Source organism: Hydra viridissima, unplaced genomic scaffold (assembly GCF_058129835.1).
Source record: "Hydra viridissima isolate aposymbiotic clone 2 unplaced genomic scaffold, HvirCarnegie_v1 scaffold_4, whole genome shotgun sequence".
Classification (NCBI taxonomy): Eukaryota; Metazoa; Cnidaria; class Hydrozoa; order Anthoathecata; family Hydridae; genus Hydra; species Hydra viridissima.
Window position 1 is genome coordinate 1,689,636 of NW_028324303.1, and position 21,562 is coordinate 1,711,197.

Sequence of the window (21,562 nt, forward strand, 5' to 3'; positions counted from 1 at the left end):
CTGATTTCTGAAATCTAATCATTAAAAAATGAATTGCCAGAAATTGGAAATTAAAAAAGTAATTTAGATCAAATTGAAAGTAATATCGATTATCATTATTATTATTATTATTATTATTATTATTATTATTATTATTATTATTATTATTATTATTATTATTATTATTATTATTATTATTATTATTATTATTATTATTATTATTATTATTATTATTATTATTATTATTGTTGTTATTATTGTTATTACTATTTTTATTATTATTAAAAGAAAAAATCAAAGTGCAATAACAAAAGTCCTAAAAATTTTTTACTATTTGACATAAAACAAATTACCAAAAAGTTAGAGTTAATAATCTTAATTAAACACAGTTAATAATTTAAATTAAAAAATATAAAAGTAAACTGCTGCAGTAAATTTCTAGGCATTTAACACTAAGTTTGTGATTTCTAAAAGATTCTTATAAAAACTTTTTAAAAATTTTTTATGAAATTTTAAATTTTTTTGTTATGGAAAGTCCACAACAATGAAAATTTAACTATTTTAAAGAAGTGTTTTTTAAATTTTTTTTAATGCATCTTACAGGCTTTTCTATTGAAGATGTTGAAACGCTTCCAATTGGCTACAAAATACCAATCAAAGAATTGTTTTACCATTACAAAACAATGAATCAGTCTGAGATGTCTGTGGAGACTGCTGCATACTTAAAACGTGATGATATTGTTTTTTTAAAAAAAAAAGATTGCCACCAAAATGAAGATAAAAAGCTTTTAAATAGTGTCAGTACCTTTATTTAGATTTAATTCTTGTTTTCCGCTTGAAATTTTAAAACTTGCCACTCCTCTCCCTCTCCTGCATTGAGAGCTTTTCACAGCAGAAAGATGGCAATTAAGATCATGAGACCAAAAATTTTAACTGCATTATGTAAATATTATATGTTTACCATTATTGTGGCATTTATTATAAACACTTTTTTGTTATTTAAAGAATTTTTTTGGCTTTTTAATCTAGGTTCATGATCGTGATGGAATGTCTTTTGACACAGAGGTTTTTAACTTTTCTTTTTAGAATTTTCTTTAAATTTAAATTTGTTCTTTGTTTTTTATTTGAGAAAATTCTTTTTTTGTTTCTTATAATTACTAAACTTTTTATTTAGAGTTAATAAAACATCGTTTTATTATTTTATCATTATTTTGATAATAAAGTTTTGTAATTTAATGGTTATAATTCGCTAGCAGGTTTCTGGTATTAAAATTAAGAAAAAAAGTTGGTAATATGTAAACTGTGATTAAAAAGTTGACTTTAAAATCAAACTCAAACCTGATTATTGTTGTTGTTGTTGTTAATATTATTATTATTATTATTATTATTATTATTATTATTATTATTATTATTATTATTATTATTATTATTATTATTATTATTATTATTATTATTATTATTATTATTATTATTATTATTATTATTATTATTATTATTATTATTATTATTATTATTATTATTACTATTATTATTATTATTATTACTATTATTATTATTATTATTATTATTATTATTATTATTATTATTATTATTATTATTATTATTATTATTATTATTATTATTATTATTATTATTATTATTATTATTATTATTATTATTATCATCATCATTATTATCATTATTATCAATTAATTAATATACTATTAAAATGTTAAGAAACTCATAAAAGTTTTTGAACTTGTCTATTGTAACAGTTTTAGGTTGGTAGTCATGAGATTATTTTTGATACTATTATTTTTCATGGTAGGTGTTTAGAGTTCGCTTTAGTCAAGACTTGCGTATTGATGAAGTTAAACGTCTGCTTGACTCATCCAAACCTGTTACACTGTCATTGATACAAAAGCTTGATGTCAAGTAAAGTTTGCTTTTTAAAAATATCTGAAAGCTGTATCTCAATTGCAATTTACCTTGCAATAGTGATTTTTTTTTTTTTATAACTGAATAGTGATTTTTTTTTTTTTATAACTGAATGAGGAAATTTTTCAAATCCTAATTTGTGAATGTTATATCTTTGCAGTGATCATGGATTTTTTAATGTTGTTTTTAATCCAGTGATCATGCATTTGCCAAAGAAGAGGAAGCTTATCTAAGTTTGCTATGTAACAGGACTATGTCATTACCGATAGCAAGGTCTCAAAGAATTTTCTTAATTTTTGAGTTTTTAACATTTTTATTTTTATTCAGTCCTTAAACTTTATTCCATTTTTTTTTTTATTTGTTTTTAAAATACTTTTTTTTTATAAAATAGTCAACTTTTTTTTCTTATTCTTTTTAAGTTTCTTTGTTGAATCTTTATGCTATTTTTATGCTTTGTTGAAACTTTATGCTATTCTTTATTTATTCCTCCTCTTTATTCTTAATTGATTTCTTTTAATAGGAATTTTGGATAATCTATTGAACAAGATAATAAAGCAGAATTAAACTCTTTAGTGGTTAACTGTTGCAAAATGTCTTTAATTTACCTTCAAGCTAAATATAAAAATGACATAATTAAATTGTTTATAGGTTATTGATTTTGTTAAATTGTAACGTAATAATTGTTACTAAAATGTTTTTTATCTATAGAGGAATGTTTACCTTGGGTACCTCCAGTCCAATAATCTCTGAAGCAGTCACTATACCAACTCTTGAGCTTTCTGGTTACTCGAAAACAAAGTACTTTAGTTATTATCTTGAACTTACTTGAAATTGATTTACTTTAAATTTAATATTAACTATTTACTATTTTATTTATTTTACTAATATTTTCAATATAATCTAAATTTTTAGAAATTATTAGCTGACAAAAAGATTTTTCAAATCTAATTTATTTTAATTTTTTATAATTTATTTCAATTTGTTAAGTTAAAAAAACTATACATAGGTATTAAATTTTAAAAGGAACAGGAACTGTCAAACTTGATTAAACTAAATTAACTCTTTTGCCCCAAGTTACACCCTGATGTCCCAATATACCCAGCTGACAGTATAAAAAAACCATAGAGAACCAAAAAAGTTTAGGATCATATTAAAAAAAGCCTTAACACAGATTAAAAAAAGCAGAGCTCAGACCAAATAAAAAATGCAAATAAAATATTTAAATAATCTTATGTTTTAAGAAGTAATTATTGAAACTAAATGATCAACATTTAAATATTATTTTAAAATACATTTATTATGAAGCACTTTAGTAAAATGCACTATTAATTTATTTGTTAAGTTTTAATTTCTACTTGCTTTAAGTTTCTTAGTATAGTCTTCCTAGTTTAATTTTCATAGTGACTATATGTCACAGTAATCAAACAATATGGCTGCTATGTGATTTATCCAAGATTTATAAGAATATATCACATAATAATTCATGGAACACGTAAGATTAAACTAAAGTTGTATTTAAAAAAAGAAATATATAAATAATATCACAGAGTATATTGTAATCGTAAATAACTGACTTACTGAGTTTACGTAAAAGTAAAACTTATGCTAATTTTAAATGCTGCAAAAAACTGCAGATGTTCTGTAGTATTTGAAAACTGCAGATGTAGTGTTGGAATACACAAAACTTGATGAGTCACTTAAAACAGTTATGAAATAATCTTGCTGTTAAGCTATATCAATGTTTTTCTGAACATATATTGAGAAATTTTTTTTTTTTTTTTATTTACCAAAATCATAAAGGTCTAAAAAGTCATTGATTTTTGTTTTTCTTGGATTGGATTTAAGGATGTTGTTTTACTGCTCTTTTTACTAATCAGGTCTTGAACAAATCTTTAATTTGCTAACTGCTATTGGCTTAAAGGTGTGCTCTTCTTCAGGAAACTTAAAAAAAGTACAAGATATTAAAACTTAAACAGGACAAAAACTAAAACCAAAGTTGTATTAATTTCAAAGATTGCAGCTCACTTGAGATAAAGCTTCACATTCTGCAAAATCAAAGAAATAATTAGTTTGCTCATGTTACGATAATCCTTAGAGACTTCTTCAATAATAGCAAGAACAAATGATCTTTTCAATCAGAATCATCAAGTTTTAAATAAGTTGAAAATTATCAAATACCTATAATGATATTGTGCAATTACCAAACTCTACATGTTTAGAATTTCATCTTGCAAAAGATTGTCTATATCTATATATAATATCTATCAGATTACTTATACTTGAGTGATGTGTTTACTCATTTTATCTTATAATCATATTTTATAAAAACTAAAGAAAAACTTTATTAAAAATACTTAATTCATCTAGTGTCCTTAAATTTTGTTCTTACCCTGGTTTCATAGATTCCTTTGGCAACTCTTAATTTTACATGTTTTTATGAATTAAAAAATATATTTTTACTGATTTTTAGAACATTTTCAAAAAATTTCTATATATTTTCGTCAAATTTTAATAACTTTAAAAAATATCTAATAATTCTTACACTTCACTTTTATTGAATTGAGTGTATACATGAAAATGACTGAGCAATTTTTGAAAGCTATAAAGCTAAAGCTATTGAATAATCCTATTGAAGATTGAGTTAGATAAGTCATCTTAAAATGCACTTTTGTGAATTTTGCTCTAAACATACAGTATAAGATTATAAAAAAATTATTAATCTATTTACTATAAAAATTATTAATGTATTTACTATATTTACTATATTATGTAGCTAAAAGTTTTTGCCAGCAAATGGATTATTTTGATTCTGTAGTTGAAGTGTTTTCAAATTTAACCATAACTATCATATGCTTTGAATTTTCTGTTTGTAATTCATTTTCATTAGTTTCGTTGGAGTAAAATTAGAAGGAAAATATATAAAGAAATAAAAATTATAAAAGTGAGCTGATGAAATTACATTTTTCATAGTAATAAAACTGTGCAGTGCAATCCTAATGATAGTGCATCACTTTTGTGGCCATCTTTTCATAATGGTGTTGCAGCTGGTTTAAAGATTGCTCCTGGTGTATCACAGGTTAATATTATTTAATCAAATTTTAGTTAGTAAACTTGTATTTGTAATTCAGAAATGCAAAACAAATATTTAGTTTGAAATAAACTCCATAATATATTACCAAAGGCAATATATAGATAATGAGAAGAATCATGCCACTAGAATTTTTCAGTGGTAACTTTTTTTCGTGCTTTTGTTGCTTTTTTTGTCGTGCAAGAATTTCACATTTTTAATCAGCAAAAAAAAAAAAAATCTTGCTGTTTTAAATTTCTAATGTGCAGATTTTGGAATTTAGATTGACTCAACTTGGATACTGTTTAACAAACTCAAATCTGCTGACACAGCGGCTGATCATGCAGGATTCTTATATGCTCTTGGATTGTCTGGTCACTTATCAGTATTGCCTAATATATATTTGCATGATTATCTAATCAAAGTTTGTTACATTTTTTTTTTTTTTTTTTTTGAACTTTAATAAATATAACATTATAAAACTTTCTTAAACTAAAATGGTGTAAATATAAAAGAATTTTTTTGCTGGTTCTTGGCTCTTTTTACTGAAAGTCAATAAAGTTAAAAAAGTTCACCTTCTTTGTGTTGTTGACAGGCTCATGATCTAACTACAGTTGCATTGTTAATTGGAATATCTTGTACACAGTAAGTCATACAGTTTTATGAAAAGCAAAAACCTGTTGTCTTGATTAATTGCCTTGATTTTTTTAAATTTGTTACCACAAATATGTGCTATATATATGTTACTATATTTGTTGTATATGTGCAATGTTTTAGGATTGGATCAAAAAATTCAGACATTTATAAAATTATTAGCCTCCACCTTGACTCATTACTTCCGCCAACCAATCTTGAACTTTTTATTCCTCAAATCAGCCAAGTTGCTGCCATTACCTCACTTGGCTTGCTCTTCTTTAACACTGGAGACAGCCATCTTGCTAAAGTTTTAATTAAAGAGATAGGACGCTCTCCTGGTGCTGATTTAGAAAGCTCTGTGGACCGTGAAAGCCATGCCCTTGCCTCAGGGTTTGCCTTTGGAATGATAATGATAGGGGTATACAGTTAATCTAAATTATTGGTTTTTGCTAAAAATTGTTTTAGATGGAAATTGTTACAATTTTTAATTTTGTTGTTATCTTTTTATATTTTCGAAGTTTATTGTTATATTTTTCTCATAAGTTAAACATTCTCATTGTTATGATCTTTTGTTAGCAAGGAAAAGATACAACAATGGTTGCAGATATTAATGCTAGTGACACCTTGTATCATTATATGTTTGGAGGCTACAAAAGAGACCAAGTAAATAGTTTTCTGTTAAATATTTTTTGTTTTGAATTGTAGGTGAAAAAGCTTTTTTTTCTTTTTATTTTTAAAATTCTTTTAAAAATAAAGCTTCAAGTCCAAAAAAAATTTTAACAGTGTTTTCTTTTATAGTTATACACTGAGTCTTCCCAACAAAATTGTCAAATACAGGTAATTTTAAATACAGTTTTGAAATACAGGTAATTTTAAATACAGTTTTTTTAATTTAAAATTTTCAATAAATCCATTGATCTAATTTAGAAGTTAAAACCTTTTTTCACAGGAAGGGGAATTAGTAAATACTGATATTACTTGTGTTGCTGCTGTAGTTGCAATTTCACTAATGTACCTGAAAACAAATAATAGGTAGGATCTTAGATTTCCTTTTTTTTTAAACCTTTTTATTTAAAATGCTGGTATTTACTTAGCTGTTAAATTTTTTTTAGACATGTGTCATCTTGGTTAAAGACTCCAATATCTGAAAAACTCCTCGATACAATGAAACCTGATCAATTGCTCTTGAAGGTTTCTTTAGCTTTTTTTTCTTTCAAACGATTTTATTTTTGTCTCAGGAAAATAAAAATAAAATGTTTTCAAATTTGTTTCAGTGTTTTTTTTTAATTTATATTAAAAATCAATAGGAAGTTTTACCATGATAATTATATAATTTATGTAGTTATGTAATTTTATGGTTTATAGAGCATGGCATACAATTTTGTTATGTGGGATGAATTAGTGCCAAATGAAAGTTGGCTACGAACTTTTACCTCAGAGGTAAAATTACTAGGAAGACCTTTTTTATTTAGTTCTTACTTATTACGTGTAAAAATTATGTTATCAATAAAATTTGTACGGGGGTTGGGGAGCATTGCTACACAGGCAAATATTCAGCAAATATTGATTTTTTTCATATTTTACTGTGTATGGTAAATTGCTACTTTTTAAGTGTTTAATAATGTTTTAATTTGTTCAAACTTAAGGATTTATGAGAAGGCATTCATCACTTAGTTTATGCAAACCTGAAAATACAAATCTTTCATGATTAACAAGCTTCAATCAGGTCAATGTATTTGAATTTTTTATAAATTATGAAAGAGAATTGTGGAAACATAAAATTCCACCCAACCACATTTTTTATACAGATGAAATGGGAGTATCAGCTGTAATGCAAACTTCTTTTTTAGTTGCTCCTAAGGTAACGAAACAATAAATACAAGCTGTATCTGCAGAACAAGGAGAAATGATCATATTTTGTGCATAGTTGGAATAACTGGCAACATAATCCCACCAGTTTTTATATTTCCTTGAGTTTGCTCTAAAAAAGAATTTTTGAATGGTGCATCAGAGGGTAGCTTAGGATCAGCAAACCCTTCTAGTTGAATGAATGCAGTTTGTTTTATTTAAGTTTTGAAGCACATCCAGAATCATATTAACTTTACAAAAGATAATCCCATCCTTCTCGTGAAGCAATTATGTTTTTCAATTGAGAACATAATTGCTTTTGTAATGTACCCGTCACACTGTACACAACTACAACATCTTGATGTAGGATCTTGATGGGGCATTTAAAGGGAAATTGAAAATTGTTTTCAAAAGGTTGCTAAGTAATCCTGATAGAACTAAAATCATTTACAACTTAATTAACACATCAATTAACACATCATATTTAGGAACATTTTCATTGAAAAATATCAGGATCAGGATTTACCAACATCGGTAACTGGCTGTTCTGTTGGTCAATTATTTTTGAAAAAGATTTTGAGTCTGCATATGATCCAAAAACAATGGTCGGAGAAAAACCTCCTGCTATAGCTGTTACAACAGGTAGAGGAGAAGCATTACATCATCAGTACAAAAAACTATATTTAGAAAACTCAAAAGTATTGTACTTAACCATTAACATTTCTGAACATAAATTGTATGAAAATGTTGCTAATGATTTTTAAAAATAGCAAAAAATTGTTTCCAATTTGTTCTGAAATTTCTTTTGTTTAATTTCTTGTTGAAATGTACCAATGCTCCCCCTCTCCCCTCTCTGTTAGTAAAAATGTGTTGGTTTTTATTAGTATTATATATTGATTTTTTATTGAAAGTTCAAAATATGATAAATAAAATGGATGAAAAATTATAAGTATAAATAAAATAAGTAAAAAATTATAAATATTTAAAAAAAATTTTTAATGTTTCCAACAACAAAAATTGTTTGTGTATGATGTTCAAAAGGATATTTAACTTCTTAGATGGTGAAAAAAATTTTTCAAGTGTAAAATTTGGAAAGTAAAAATAAAAAAACAATCAGAAATAAAGTTTGAAATGTATTTTGGGTGATCAGAGTATCTTAAAATTTAGTCAGAGAGGTTTCGATGATATTATCTTGTTTTGGTTTTGAAATCTCTGAATTCGTAAGGTTAAGATGATATGTGACACAAAGACAGTATGTTAACAGTGAAGTATTTTGCACATTTATTTGAATCAATTTTTGGTTGTTCTATTTTCAGTATAGTATTGGTTCTGATGGCTTTCTTAAGTTAGATCAGACACTGGAAATGTAAGTTACTTTTTGCATATTTTTAAAAAATTTGTCAGCATCAGCATAAAATAAAAAGTTTCAATTAAAGTTTTACGTTAAAAACTTTAACTTTTTTTCCTGATCAATTTGCTCAACTTGAGTTCAACTTGCATTCATAAGTTGCTCATAATGAAAACTTTGTTTGGTTTAAGTCAATGTCACATCATATACATTGTTGCTGGATGTTTTCTTGCTTTGGGAATAAAGTTCGCAGGGAGTCATAATACAGCAGCATTTAACTTAATGGTATATTTATTTTATTACCTTGCTATTTTAGGATTTTTTAACATAATTTTGGTTAAAAAAACAATTCTATTTTGTTCATATTACTATAGACTTAATTTTTATTGATATTTATATTTATTACTATTAATACTATTTGTTACTTTCATTATTGTAATTATCTAAAAACTGTATTATCTATTTGTAACATCCAAGAATATTTATTGAATTTTATAAAATTTTAGTTTCCGTGGTTGCAACTTATCAAGAATACTTTAAAGTCTGTTGAGGTAAGTCAAATATTGTTGAAAAATTGTAACTATTGGTAAGAAAAATAAAGACAATTTTTAAACTTTTTTTTCTTTAGAGTGGTGCTTGTGTGACATTAGAACAAAGTTTAGATACAATACTTTTGGCTTTGTGTTTGGTGAGTATTTTTTAAAAAAACTTTATCAGACAAAATCAATATTTTGATTGATTTTTAGCTTATTCAACATGATAGATTTGACAGTTTAATAAGTTTTTAACAAATTATTGATGTAAGTAGTAGTCTGAAGGATCTTCAATGGTGGAATACAATGAGATTCTATCTATTGTAACTAATGAACAGGTTAATTATTATTCTACATATAGCCTACACTCTTAATTAAAAAGTGTAAAATTACACCATTTTGGTGTGTAGCATGAAAAACACAGAAATTACAGTTTACACTGGCACAATTAATTTACACTGTTTTGGCGTTAATTTACACTATTTGGTGTGTTTTATGCATGAAATATACCAAAGCAGTGTAAATTTACAGTTTTTTGTGCTTTTCATGCTGCACACCAAAATGGTGCAATTTTACACCTTTTGATTAAGAGTGTAGTAAAGTCATTGTAAAACAAAATGTGGGTTTCTTTCATAAACTTTTGTTTTGATACAATCAATTTGAGGTGATTGGATTTAGTTTTTTTTACTGTTTTATCAGGACCATTCATACTTTACATAGTTGTTGTTCCATCAATAACAGAAACCATTTAGATGAACTTTATTTTCCAGTGAAAAGTCTCATAATACACATGGTGTTTTTGCAGTAAAACTTATTTTTAATACTTTTTTTTTTTTGGGGGGGGGGGATGAGGTCACACTGTTTAAAAATGTTTAACGAACACACTGTTTAACAATGAACAACTATTATAGTTTATGAATAAGTATTCGTGTTTGATGAAGAGGTGTTATAATTAATGAATAGTTACTCTTATTTAGTAATGAATAATCATTATGGTTAAAGAACAATTGAAATATCATGTCTATTTTATGAAGCAATCAGCTGTACATGCATCCAGTTGCTTCAATAAAAAGACAAGTTCATTTTGACTTTGTCATAGTTGGGGAGTTCATCCAAACTTTTGGACTTTTTTCATAAGTTCCTTACAACTGCTTAACTAAAATCAATGCTGTCAAACTTTTGTCACCACTTGGTAAGACAGCTACTGGAACTTTATCCTTTCTCAGTTTTTATGTTTGTACCATTGGAAATGAAAAGATTGAGCGATCATCTTTGCACTCTCCTTAAGTGCTTATCAAAGAGTTGAGTTTTAAAAATGCTTTAGTAGCAGTTAAACTTCAAAATGATAAAGCATGATATGATGAATATGTTTGTAGTTATCGATGCCCATTAAATTTACATTCCTATTAAAAGAATGTTGAACCATATTCTGAATGATTGAGACCAAGTCTTTTCAAAGGCTTTCTCTCTATCCCACTTCAAATAATCTTGCTACCATAGCCGATTGATCATTTAGTTAAATGATCATTTAGTTAAGAGATCTTTACATTTTAACATTTTTATTAAATTTTAATTGAATTAAAAAAAAACAGCATTCTTTCATAGAAACAGTCAATTTTTTTTTTTTTTTGAAAGATAAAATCTTGCAGCGTAAGTTTATCATAGATCTCGATCCCAAATTATAAACCAGTTGATTAATTTTGCATCAAATTATTTACTTGCTTTTTTTTAAGGTAATGGCAGGTTCAGGAAATATCAAACTTTTGCGTTTTGCACGTCAGCTTCATAAGCGATGTTCACTCGATGTGACATATGGAAATCATATGGCAATACATATGGCAATTGGATTCCTATTTCTTGGTGGTGGAAGGTAAAAGGTTTTTCTTCTAATATGAAATCATTCTCTTTATACATACAATAAGTTATCAAATTTTTTCCAATTTAACATTTCATTACACTTTTAAACCATTAAAACCTAAAATACTTTAAGTGATGCTTAAAGTGATGCTTTTAAAGATACTTAGATTATATCTACTTATCTGTCTAACTGCTGTTTTAAAACCAATTTGATTTTTTTTTTTATCAGATATACATTAAAAACAGATAATTTGGCAATTGCTTGTCTTTTGTGTTCTCTTTATCCCAAATGGCCTATCACATGTAAAGATAACATGTAAGTAATATTTTTTAAAAAAAGTAAATGAAAAAGTATTTTCTTTTTTTTTTTAGTTCCAAGTTGTGATTTTAGAAAAACATTTTTTATCTTGTAGGTATCACCTGCAAGCTCTTCGCCATCTTTATGTGTTGGCATGTGAACCAAGGCTGTTTGTTGCTCGTGATATTGAAACGAAACAGATCAGTTTTGTTCCAATACAAGTTACATATAAAGTTAGTTTTACAGCATGCTTTTCTTTACTTTGTTCTTCAAAATCAATCAAATGATCACCATAAATTCACTCGATCTTAACAACTTTGACCAATTTTAAAGCTATGTGTCATTTGATAGAGCATTAAATAAAGCTTAGTATTTGTTTACATTATTTGTGTAAAGATAATTTTGTTTATTACAGATTATCATAAATTATGTATATACTAATAGCAATTCAATTTTTACATGTTAAATTAATCATACAATTTTTTTATTTTTATATTTAACATTTAATAAAAACAAACAGAAAAACATTATACAGATTGTTTTTTACAATTACTGCCAACACTCAAACAAACTGTTGTTTGTTTATTGAATTTACTAAATTCTGTCTGATTTCAGAACTCATATTGTCTTAGGCTTCTAAAAAACTCTTTTTGAAGTCATCTTTAAATTTTGGAGTGTTTTTTCAGATGGCTTGGTCAATAGAATCTCAAAGATGTTCAATGGGATTCAAATTAAGAGATCAAGGTGACCAATCAGCTCTGTTAACATAGTTTTTTTATAATAATATTTAATGATCCTTGCAGTATGTTTTGAATCTTTATCCAAGTCCCAATTTTCTTGCTAAATCTTGAAGATTTAATTGCAAGATCCCAAAATGTACTTCTTTCATCATGACTCTTTTAAGTAACTCAAAGTTAGCAACCCTAGACCAAGTTATAGAATCCAAGACCATAACTTCTCCATCACTGTGTTTTAGCCTAGGATTTAACTTTTTTAGTTTTCTTTATTTCTTCATACTTGCTGACAACTATCAGATCTGAAGATATTGAAATTTGACTCATCTGACCATAGAGCTCTTCTTAAAAAAGACTATCCACATGGTGCCATGCAGCCATTTTTTCTGATCATTCTTATTGATTTATAGCTTCTTGAGAGCGTAAAAAGCTTTTTAAGTTGTACTTTTTTTAGTACTCTTGCAATTGTAGATTTACCGACTGCTGTTCCAATTTTACTTTCAATTTTTGTTTGGATTTTTTGTGCTGTTGATGAGGGATCTTTTTTTTCTTCAGTATTAGCCTTTCTTCACAATGGTTCAAAATCCTTTTATGATCTTATGTTTTCTTATGCTTTTCTATGATGTTCTGCACTGTGGTTTTGGAAAGTTTGTATTTTGTTGCTTTTCCAGTTTTGGAGAAGTAAATCAAGAATCAGTAGACCTACGTGTTTCTTTGTTTTTTCCGTGTATCTAAAGAAGTTCTGACATAAGGAACAATGTAGGGTGCTTAATAGTTAAATATATATTTCAAATGCAAATTTTTTCTGAATTAACTTTTTCACCTAAATTTAGCTGTACGATTGATTTTGAACAAAAAAAGTAATGCGAGTTTGTTTCAACATCCCATTCTAAAATTCTGCAAGAATTTTTTATTGTCAAATTAAACAAATCCTGCACTTCACTTAATGCTCTATCAAATGAGAGTGAATGGCTGTCTGATTAATTTAAAATGATACTGTACATCATCAATATTTAAAATTTGTGCAAGAAAAACTTATATAAGAAGTATCATGTTATTTAATATCGTGATCTTGTTAAAATGTCACTTTTTAGATAAATAATAAAATGTAAAATGTTTATTTGTTGAAATCTTAAAGAGGGTCTGTGATTCAGATGTATGATTTGGTTTTTTTTCTTTTTTATTTTAGGAAACAGATTTTTATCCAGAAACAGCAGTTAAACTTATGTCGCCGTGTTTTTTACCTGAACTTAAGTTTTTAAAAGAAGTAAGTTTTAAAGAGGAAAGAAAATTTAACACATTAAAATGCTGAGTTAAATAACTCATAAAAGTTACAAAAATAGAGGTGATGTGTATTTGAGTTTCTTCCAATAGGAAAAGGTTTTTTTTTTCCTCCTTGTTATAAGAAAGTAACCTCTGATTTCATCAGATTTTCACTTTGTGTGGATTTTCAATTGAAGAATAATGATTAATTTGAAGTTTAAAAGTGAAAACATAATTTGTTGTATTCAGGTTTCTATCATTGGAACAAGGTACTGGCCAATAATCTTTAATATTGAAAGCAGGTTAGTTTTTTTACAGGAGAGTTTAGCATGTCTTGTTTTAAAATCTTATGTAAAATCTATAATATTTTTTCATCTGACATTTTTACCTGTAGTTTAAACAGTATCTAGAGTTGCCTGCAAAATTCATATTCTAATCTTTTTATTCATATTTTAACTATTTTTTATTTTACTTTTTCTTTATTAGTCACTTTTATCTACTACTTTTATCTACTTTTTTTTTTTTAAATATTTAAATCACACAGAAAGATAGTTGGGCAGATAATTTGCAACATAAAAAAATATTTTTTAAAAGTAAATCAAAACATTAATAGTTTTTAATGACAAAAATTTTGATTAAAAGAGTTTTTATTTTTTCCAGTAAATTCAACAGCGACATATTGGATATATATGTGAAGAAGAAAGCTGGTTATCTTTCTTATGCAGAGGATCCAAAAGTAAGAATGCAGTTACCACTTTATTTGGTAAATAATTTAAATTCAACAATGAAATAATTTGAAGAAAACCAATTATCTACTGCTGTCAATGAAGATTAAAAAAACCAAAATTCAGTGTAACAACTCTTTGGTCGCCCTTAATCTTAAAGTTTTTTTTTAGCCTCAATATTAATCCTTGTAGTATGTCAGGAAAATTTTTATTTCAAAAGCAATATGAAGGGAGTTACAGTTTATAATATTTTACTATTACTTTAAATCACTGGTTCATCAGTATATTGTTACCACATGTTTTTACTTCTATTTAAAATATTTAGGGAACCAAGAACCTGCCAAGTATAGTTTTCAACCAATCAGACAAGGTGAAATAAACCACTTGTACTAATTTTACTATTGATCTTAAAAAAATTGAAAAATGTTATGGGATAATTATTATTTTAAGAAATTATTTTATATTGAAACAATTTTAAAAAAAAAAAAGAAAAATCATTGTGAATCTGTCATTTGTTACATTGTTCGATTCAGCATTTTGAAGATTCTTATCTTCTAGTTGATGCAATTCAAATTGATAAATTCGGATCCTGATATGGCTATGTTTGCTCAGCTCTTCTGTACACCTGAAGATGATTGTGAAACCTCTCAGGTATGTTTATTATTTATTGATTTACTAATTGTTGTAATGATTAGTTCTAAATATTTTTTTTTTCTTTGAATATTTTTTTTCTAGAAACAAGTTGATTTTTATGGTAGCATACTTTATGATTGTGTGCTCAAAGACAAATTGGATGTTCTCAGTGATTACATTTTAATTGAAGAGGTAATCAATGACTGTTCTTTGTAGCTTTGTATACAATAATTTCATTAATTTTATAAAAAGTATGGATTTTAATGGAATTTTTTAGACTTTACTTGGTCTTGAAGCTGGTAGACCATGTGAAGCAAACGTAAAACAGTTGAAGCTGTTACTGCTTTACTATGAAAATATCCACCCGAGGCTTCGTAGAAAGGGTTTAGTTCAGGTACTTTGATTGAAGTTGCACTCTTGACTTACTACTTAAGAGAGAGAAAGCTCCAATTAATGTTGTTGTTTTTTTTTTTATTTCTTACAGTTTTATCTACCAAACATTTTGCTTTTGTTAAATACTAATAAAGTATATTTTTACTTAAAATTATTTTTAGGAACCTCTATTAAATCCAATTTATATGATGCAGGCTTCAGTTAGACTGCAAAAAAAGTAGCAAAGTATGTTGCCATGTTGTTTGATATTCCTTTTTTTGGACTTATTTAGGTTGTTTATTTATATTTTATTTGTAATATTTGATATCTAATATTTGTAGGTTTTATTATCTGAAAATTCTGGAGATGCAAGAACATGCTAATACACACCTAATTTCTTGTAATTTAATTTCATCTGTAAATAAATTTTCTGAAACATGAAAAATGTTCTCTTTTTTATGTGCTTTACATTTTCTTTTAAACATTAAGTTTTTTTATAGAAATTTAAAATCAAGTTTAAAACCGGTTTTTGATATTTTTATTTAAGAGAAAAAAATAAATTTTATTTAAGAGAAAAGAATTTTATTTCTGTCATAGTTTTTATATCTTTCACAAGCTCTTTAAGCTTTTTTGTATTAAATTTTACTTTATTGTTCATAATTTGGCCTCCAATTGTTCTTTAAGAAAGAAAGAAAAAATGTTAACATATTTAGCAATAAATTCATAAATGCACATTGTACAATAATGCATGATTACATGTTTACCAATAAATGCATAGTTATACATTTTACAATAATCCATAGTTATATATTTTATAATAATAAACAAGAAAGTTTATTCGAACTACAATCAATTTTAATCTACAAATCAATTTATGTGTAGTTTTTTACATTTTTAACTTTTTATTTAGATAATTATAAATGCAGTGCAGTGAGAATTTTAATTTGGAGTTCTATCGTGTACCTAAGGTTAAAAAAATTGTTTGTATAAATTTAAAAAAAAGTGTCACTCCTCCAAATATTACCATTTTGTATTTTTTGTTTTAATTTTTTTATCAAGTTTTTAATAATTTGACTTCCAAATGTTAACGTCCAGATCATAATTTTGATTGCGATGATGATGATGATCATGATCATGATCATGATGTAGTACACTCTTTTTTCTTTGGTTAAATCTTGCTTTTCTGTTTTAGGCTCCTAATAGCGCCTTTTATATCCCAAACTTCATAACTTCAGAAGAGGAAACAATCCTTTTAAACCAAGTACGAAGTGTTTAACAAGTGAAAACTCATAACACAAGTGTTTACTTTGTGCTATGAGTTTTCACGAGAACGTTTGTGCATGAGATGTAGGGTATAAACATGATTGGGATGTGTGCATAGTAGGTTTAAAATAAACAACTTCAATATTTTTTTATTTTTTATCGTAAATATTGCTTAAGTTGTCGTAATTAAATTTTTGGTTTTCTTTTTGTTGTACTGAAATTTTTATATTTAAATTATAAATTTATATCATTTGAATTTCCTTTATTTAACATTTGAAATAGTTAATTGTTGCAATTGTTTATTTCCTCTTTTCTTTTTTCTTTTTTTTTAAGATATACGAAGTGCCAAAACCTAAATGGACAATACTTTCTAACCGAAGGTTGCAAAATTGGGGTACATACTTTTTTATACATAAAATTGGGGTACACATTTTTTTTGTGAGATTTCCTCTGATTTGTAGTGTTCGTTTATTTTTATCTTATTTTTATTTTTTTTTAAAATATTTTATCTTAACTTCCTGTAATTGTTTTAGGTGGTCTACCTCATGCAAAGGTAATTTTTTCTTTTGTTAGTTGATAAAAAAGAGAACTGCATCCTGTTGGATTTAGCTCTCTTTTTTATGAACTCTTAGGTTATGGATATTCTGAAATGTTACCATTAACCATGGCCATTTATATTGAATTGTCATAACGTTTTTATAAATTACTTTATAAGCTTATTTTTTATAATTGAAGTTTGAGATTTTATTTTTAGGGCATGGTTCCTGAAACAATACCATTGGTAAGAGCATTTACTTTCTTAGTTTTTTTTCTAAAGGTTATGTTAAAGAAAAAGCGTTTGTTTAGTTTTCTTTTTGACAGTGGTTGAACAAATATTTAATGCGAGTTGGCACACTAGATCTGTTTGATGGAAATCAACCAAATCATGTTTTAATTAATGAATATCAACCTTCGCAAGGGATCATGGTAAATTTATATCTTATCCATTAGATAAACGTTAGTTTTATAATTTACACAATTGATTTATTTGAAGTTTTTTTAATGTTACATTATTTGGTAGCCTCACCTTGATGGTCCATTATTTCATCCAACAATATCTACGATCACTATTGGCTCGCATACTCTACTGGATTTTTATAAGTCAAATATGGAATGTGATGAATATGAAGTATACATTTGTTTTTATTCGCTTGTTGTTCGTTTTTTTTTTTGTTTTTTTGTTTTTTGTTTTTTTTTATGATTATATTTATAGAGATTATTGATTATATTTATAGAGATTATTGATTATATTTATAGAGATTATTGATTATATTTATAGAGATTAATGATTATATTTATAGAGATTATTGATTATATTTATAGAGATTAATGATTATATTTATAGAGATTATTGATTATATTTATAGAGATTATTGATTATATTTATAGAGATTATTGATTATATTTATAGAGATTATTGATTATATTTATAGAGATTATTGATTATATTTATAGAGATTATTGATTATATTTATAGAGATTATTGATTATATTTATAGAGATTAATGATTATATTTATAGAGATTATTGATTATATTTATAGAGATTATTGATTATATTTATAGAGATTAATGATTATATTTATAGAGATTATTGATTATATTTATAGAGATTAATGATTATATTTATAGAGATTATTGATTATATTTATAGAGATTAATGATTATATTTATAGAGATTATTGATTATATTTATAGAGATTAATGATTATATTTATATAGATTATTTATTATATTTATAGAGATTAATGATTATATTTTATAGACAATAATAGTGATATTTTGATGCTAATATTTTTTGCAGAGAGGTTTTTCCCGCTCTAATGAAGCCTGCATTGTGCCTTTTGAAAGAAATCAATCTCTTAATCCACTTAAATATTTCCACAAGTTTTTTTTAAAGTCTTATTAGCATGTCGTTAGATGCTGCGCCTCATGTAAAAAATTAACTTAATTTAAATCTGTAATTTGAATTCAAATTTATCGTTTTTTTATATTTAGTTATGCTTTTCTGGCACGTCTTTAAACTCTTTGGCACAACGAAGTCACTTTTTTTTATGTTTGGCGCATGAACTGTTTTCTCTAAATTTTTCATTAAATGAATGAATTAATATTTATAGTTAATAAATAAATTCTGTACTTTAAGAAGATCTCCTAAGGGAGTCTATTTACATAGAAGAGCCTACGGGGAGTTCTAGTGCGAATGAAAAAAAATGAGCGCTGCACGGAGCTAAATGACTTAACGAATTTAATTGAATTAATTATAATTCAATGAAGAAATTTAATTCAGTACCAACAACTTTTTATATATATATATATATATATATATATATATATATATATATATATATATATATATATATATATATATATTCGCATAGTTTTTTTTTTTAAAAAAAAAAAAGAATTTGAAAAACATCGAGAAAATGGGAAAAATCTTTTAAGGGTTTTAGTTAATGGTGCGCGCGCGTTTAACACCGTGAATACAATACGTGAACAAAATACGCCCCTTTTTAATGACGCGACGTAAAAAAGCGCGACCCAAGATTTATCTAAGCGAAAATTTCAACTAATAACAATTTTATGTCAGCATGAATCAAAGTAAATCCTATAAAATAAATAAAAATGGTTGTAATGAATAAATATCAAAAAGTGTTAAATTTTAAAACATTAATAAATAATTTTTTATAGATAGAATTGACAAAATCTAGTCCCAACTTTACAAAATTGACAAACTAAAGTATTTCATAAAATAAAGTTTAACATGTTTAATGAGTATGTTTTATGTATTTCACAGAACATCTAGCGAGTATGTTGTGTGCATTTTATAGAATATTTAAAGAGTTGTGAATAAATTTTTAAACTTACAGTTAAAAAATTAGTTATTTTTAGAGTTTTCAATCTCGTTATGTTGGATCTTTTGTTCTGGAAAGAAGGAGTTTAGTGTGCTTTAAAGAATCTATGTATACGAGCTATATGCACGGTATAAAAGAAGTTTTCGAAGACAACTTACGCGATAACATAATTCTAAATGACGTAGGTGAAACAAAACAGACCTTAGTTCGTGGTACACGCGTTTCCATGACAATCAGACACTTTCCTAAAGTCTTGAAATTCAAAATGAAGTTGGGACGCTGATGATTTTTATTTCTGATTTAAATACTGGTTGTTGCTTTTTTATTATTATTAATTTTGTTAGTTGCATGTTCTGAACTATGAGAATATAGCTTATTAATTTTAGTCTACTATTTGTATGTCATAAAATGGTGGATGCTTTTAAAATAACAACCATATTCTAAGAAATCAAACGTGTCTACAGGTTTTAATCTTCAGTTTAAGTGCTGTCTTAACACTGAAAAATAAAAGTGGAAAAAGATTTGTATTTAGCGAATCACCTATATGAAGCTTTTATAAAATTGTCACTTAAAACTTAGATTTTGTATAAATTATAGTTGTGAATAATTAATTTGAATTAAAATTTGAAATTTAGTTATTGAGTTATTGATTTCGAAACAAAAAAAAATCTGGTTAAGAAAAAATAAATTTCTTTACAGATCCAAGGTTATTTTTTTTGCAAAAGAAAGTTTATTACAAAAGTCAAGTTAACGTAATACAGTTAAAGCTATGTTTGGGTCCTAATTTCTCCTGCAATTTTATGAGCCCAACATCCACGTCGACAATGTCTACAACTATATTCTGAGTTTAATCTTTATGCAAATAATGTCGTGATACAGAGTAATTTCAGAATCAAACCTTTTTTATGAAACTTCGCTGATGTTAAGAAACATGATAAAAGTAGACGTGAATTTTCTTCAGAAATTCTTGCATGTAGGTCGTGCATTTGTGAAACCTCACAAGTGGATATAATTTCTTTAGGAAATCGTAATAAAAAGTTTTAAATAGCAGATCATCAGAATTGTTCATTTTCGTGTTCGCTTTACATAGAAATGTCAACGACGACATTGACTACAAATCGTCATGCTATTATTAAAATAAAAAATAATAAACTAATTTTCTCGCCACTTGTTAAAGTTTTGATGAGTTATTTTTTTAGGTGTCCAGTTGCAGAACCCAATAGTAATTTTTTTATAATTATAATTTCCTTTCTAGAAAAATTGACAAATTGATATTGAAAGTTAATTTTCTTTACTAGTGGACCGTAGAATGAAGTTCTTTTAAAACCAAAAATTAAAAAAAAAAGAATTTGGTTTCTTGAGAAAAAATTTATGCAAATTTTTGTTGACTTCAAGAAGTGGTGTTTTCTTGTTATCATTTCTGTGTCAATAGTCAAGAATGTACGGATTAGAATAGCCAATCCGTACCAGTGTCAGTTTTTTCAGGGGCTCTTCAAATATATTTGTTAAACGTTTTGTTTAATCCTTAAAAAGATATTACAAATTTTTTTTTTTAAATAGCTTGAAAATAACGTACTATACTCAGGGCCGGCGCGAACACGTAACTTTTTTTTTTTTTGGGGTGGGGTGGGGGGGGGGTGTGAGTCAAAAAACTTGCCGACTAATTTTGCTTCGTCATTATTATGTAATCATTTTAGTATAGTATAGTTGATTACTAAAGTAACCAAAAATAAGCATTATTTTAATAATATAAAAATTCGTATTTAAAAAAAAAAGACATATTTTGAAGACTTTTTTTTCAACGGGTTTAGAAATTTCCTAGTAAACATTTATTCTCCGTTGTTTTACTGACGCCCACCTTTCAACAACCCTTTTTAAATCAATTTTGTCCAACATATCTTTATTAGTATTAAGAAGCATCACATTTTGAAGTCTATCAGCGTGCATTGTGGATCTTAAATAGTTTTTTTATCAATTTTAGTTCAATGGCTGAAATACATTTTTTTAAATGCTCAGAAGACAAACAAACTAGAGAATCTAAAACTTTTTTGAACTCTGATCTATAAAATGTATGAAAATCAAATTTTGTCTGAAAATTCGGAATAGTATCTATGCTTTTTGGCAATAGTCTTCTTCTATAAACTCGTTTAAAATCAGATTCAGGATCAATACCTAATTGAAGTGCATAACTTATTGAGC

The 21,562-nt window shown here is 25.9% G+C and overlaps 2 protein-coding genes across 5 annotated transcripts in view; both read left to right on the top strand.

Moving 5' to 3' along the window:
• The window catches only part of LOC145182439 (anaphase-promoting complex subunit 1-like), a 36,051-nt gene extending 20,396 nt beyond the window's left edge, over nucleotides 1–15,655 (top strand). Inside the window, exons 26-55 of one of the 2 annotated variants that reach the window (XM_090084474.1) lie at nucleotides 583–776; nucleotides 1,009–1,044; nucleotides 1,787–1,893; nucleotides 2,092–2,169; nucleotides 2,605–2,694; nucleotides 4,867–4,972; nucleotides 5,247–5,387; nucleotides 5,559–5,608; nucleotides 5,741–6,017; nucleotides 6,176–6,262; nucleotides 6,398–6,436; nucleotides 6,549–6,631; nucleotides 6,712–6,790; nucleotides 6,965–7,039; nucleotides 8,764–8,813; nucleotides 8,987–9,080; nucleotides 9,302–9,346; nucleotides 9,424–9,483; nucleotides 11,062–11,198; nucleotides 11,415–11,501; nucleotides 11,599–11,716; nucleotides 13,407–13,484; nucleotides 13,730–13,782; nucleotides 14,141–14,216; nucleotides 14,531–14,575; nucleotides 14,764–14,856; nucleotides 14,941–15,030; nucleotides 15,116–15,232; nucleotides 15,393–15,456; nucleotides 15,552–15,655. In XM_090084474.1, coding sequence (XP_089940600.1) covers nucleotides 583–776; nucleotides 1,009–1,044; nucleotides 1,787–1,893; nucleotides 2,092–2,169; nucleotides 2,605–2,694; nucleotides 4,867–4,972; nucleotides 5,247–5,387; nucleotides 5,559–5,608; nucleotides 5,741–6,017; nucleotides 6,176–6,262; nucleotides 6,398–6,436; nucleotides 6,549–6,631; nucleotides 6,712–6,790; nucleotides 6,965–7,039; nucleotides 8,764–8,813; nucleotides 8,987–9,080; nucleotides 9,302–9,346; nucleotides 9,424–9,483; nucleotides 11,062–11,198; nucleotides 11,415–11,501; nucleotides 11,599–11,716; nucleotides 13,407–13,484; nucleotides 13,730–13,782; nucleotides 14,141–14,216; nucleotides 14,531–14,575; nucleotides 14,764–14,856; nucleotides 14,941–15,030; nucleotides 15,116–15,232; nucleotides 15,393–15,452 — 2,645 coding nt within the window. In that variant the 3' untranslated portion in view covers nucleotides 15,453–15,456; nucleotides 15,552–15,655. The other variant, XM_090084475.1, reaches the window with a different exon arrangement.
• Nucleotides 15,409–19,778, top strand: LOC145182442 (putative RNA/DNA demethylase ALKBH6). Of its 3 annotated transcripts, XM_090084477.1 has the most exons (10): nucleotides 15,409–15,456; nucleotides 15,552–15,610; nucleotides 16,121–16,178; nucleotides 16,403–16,471; nucleotides 16,807–16,867; nucleotides 17,007–17,026; nucleotides 17,228–17,254; nucleotides 17,335–17,439; nucleotides 17,534–17,641; nucleotides 19,401–19,778. In XM_090084477.1, exons 3-10 carry the CDS (start codon nucleotides 16,131–16,133, stop codon nucleotides 19,644–19,646), a joined length of 684 nt encoding a protein of 227 aa, XP_089940603.1. In that variant the 5' UTR covers nucleotides 15,409–15,456; nucleotides 15,552–15,610; nucleotides 16,121–16,130; the 3' UTR covers nucleotides 19,647–19,778. The 3 variants fall into 3 exon arrangements, with proteins under 3 accessions (XP_089940603.1, XP_089940602.1, XP_089940604.1); XM_090084476.1 differs by lacking the exons at nucleotides 15,409–15,456; nucleotides 15,552–15,610 and having other exon boundaries at nucleotides 16,033–16,178; nucleotides 19,401–19,777; XM_090084478.1 differs by lacking the exons at nucleotides 15,409–15,456; nucleotides 15,552–15,610; nucleotides 16,121–16,178 and having other exon boundaries at nucleotides 16,455–16,590; nucleotides 19,401–19,776.
• Nucleotides 19,779–21,562: the final 1,784 nt, after the last annotated feature.

Excerpts from the sequence above, each read along its gene's own strand:
- LOC145182442 (XM_090084477.1), top strand. The coding sequence starts at position 16,131 with ATGCAGTGCAGTGAGAATTTTAATTTGGAGTTCTATCGTGTACCTAAG. Across the intron at positions 16,179-16,402 it reads AGTTCTATCGTGTACCTAAG|GCTCCTAATAGCGCCTTTTA; the intron begins GTTAAAAAAATT and ends TTTCTGTTTTAG. Across the intron at positions 17,440-17,533 it reads AACCTTCGCAAGGGATCATG|CCTCACCTTGATGGTCCATT; the intron begins GTAAATTTATAT and ends ATTATTTGGTAG.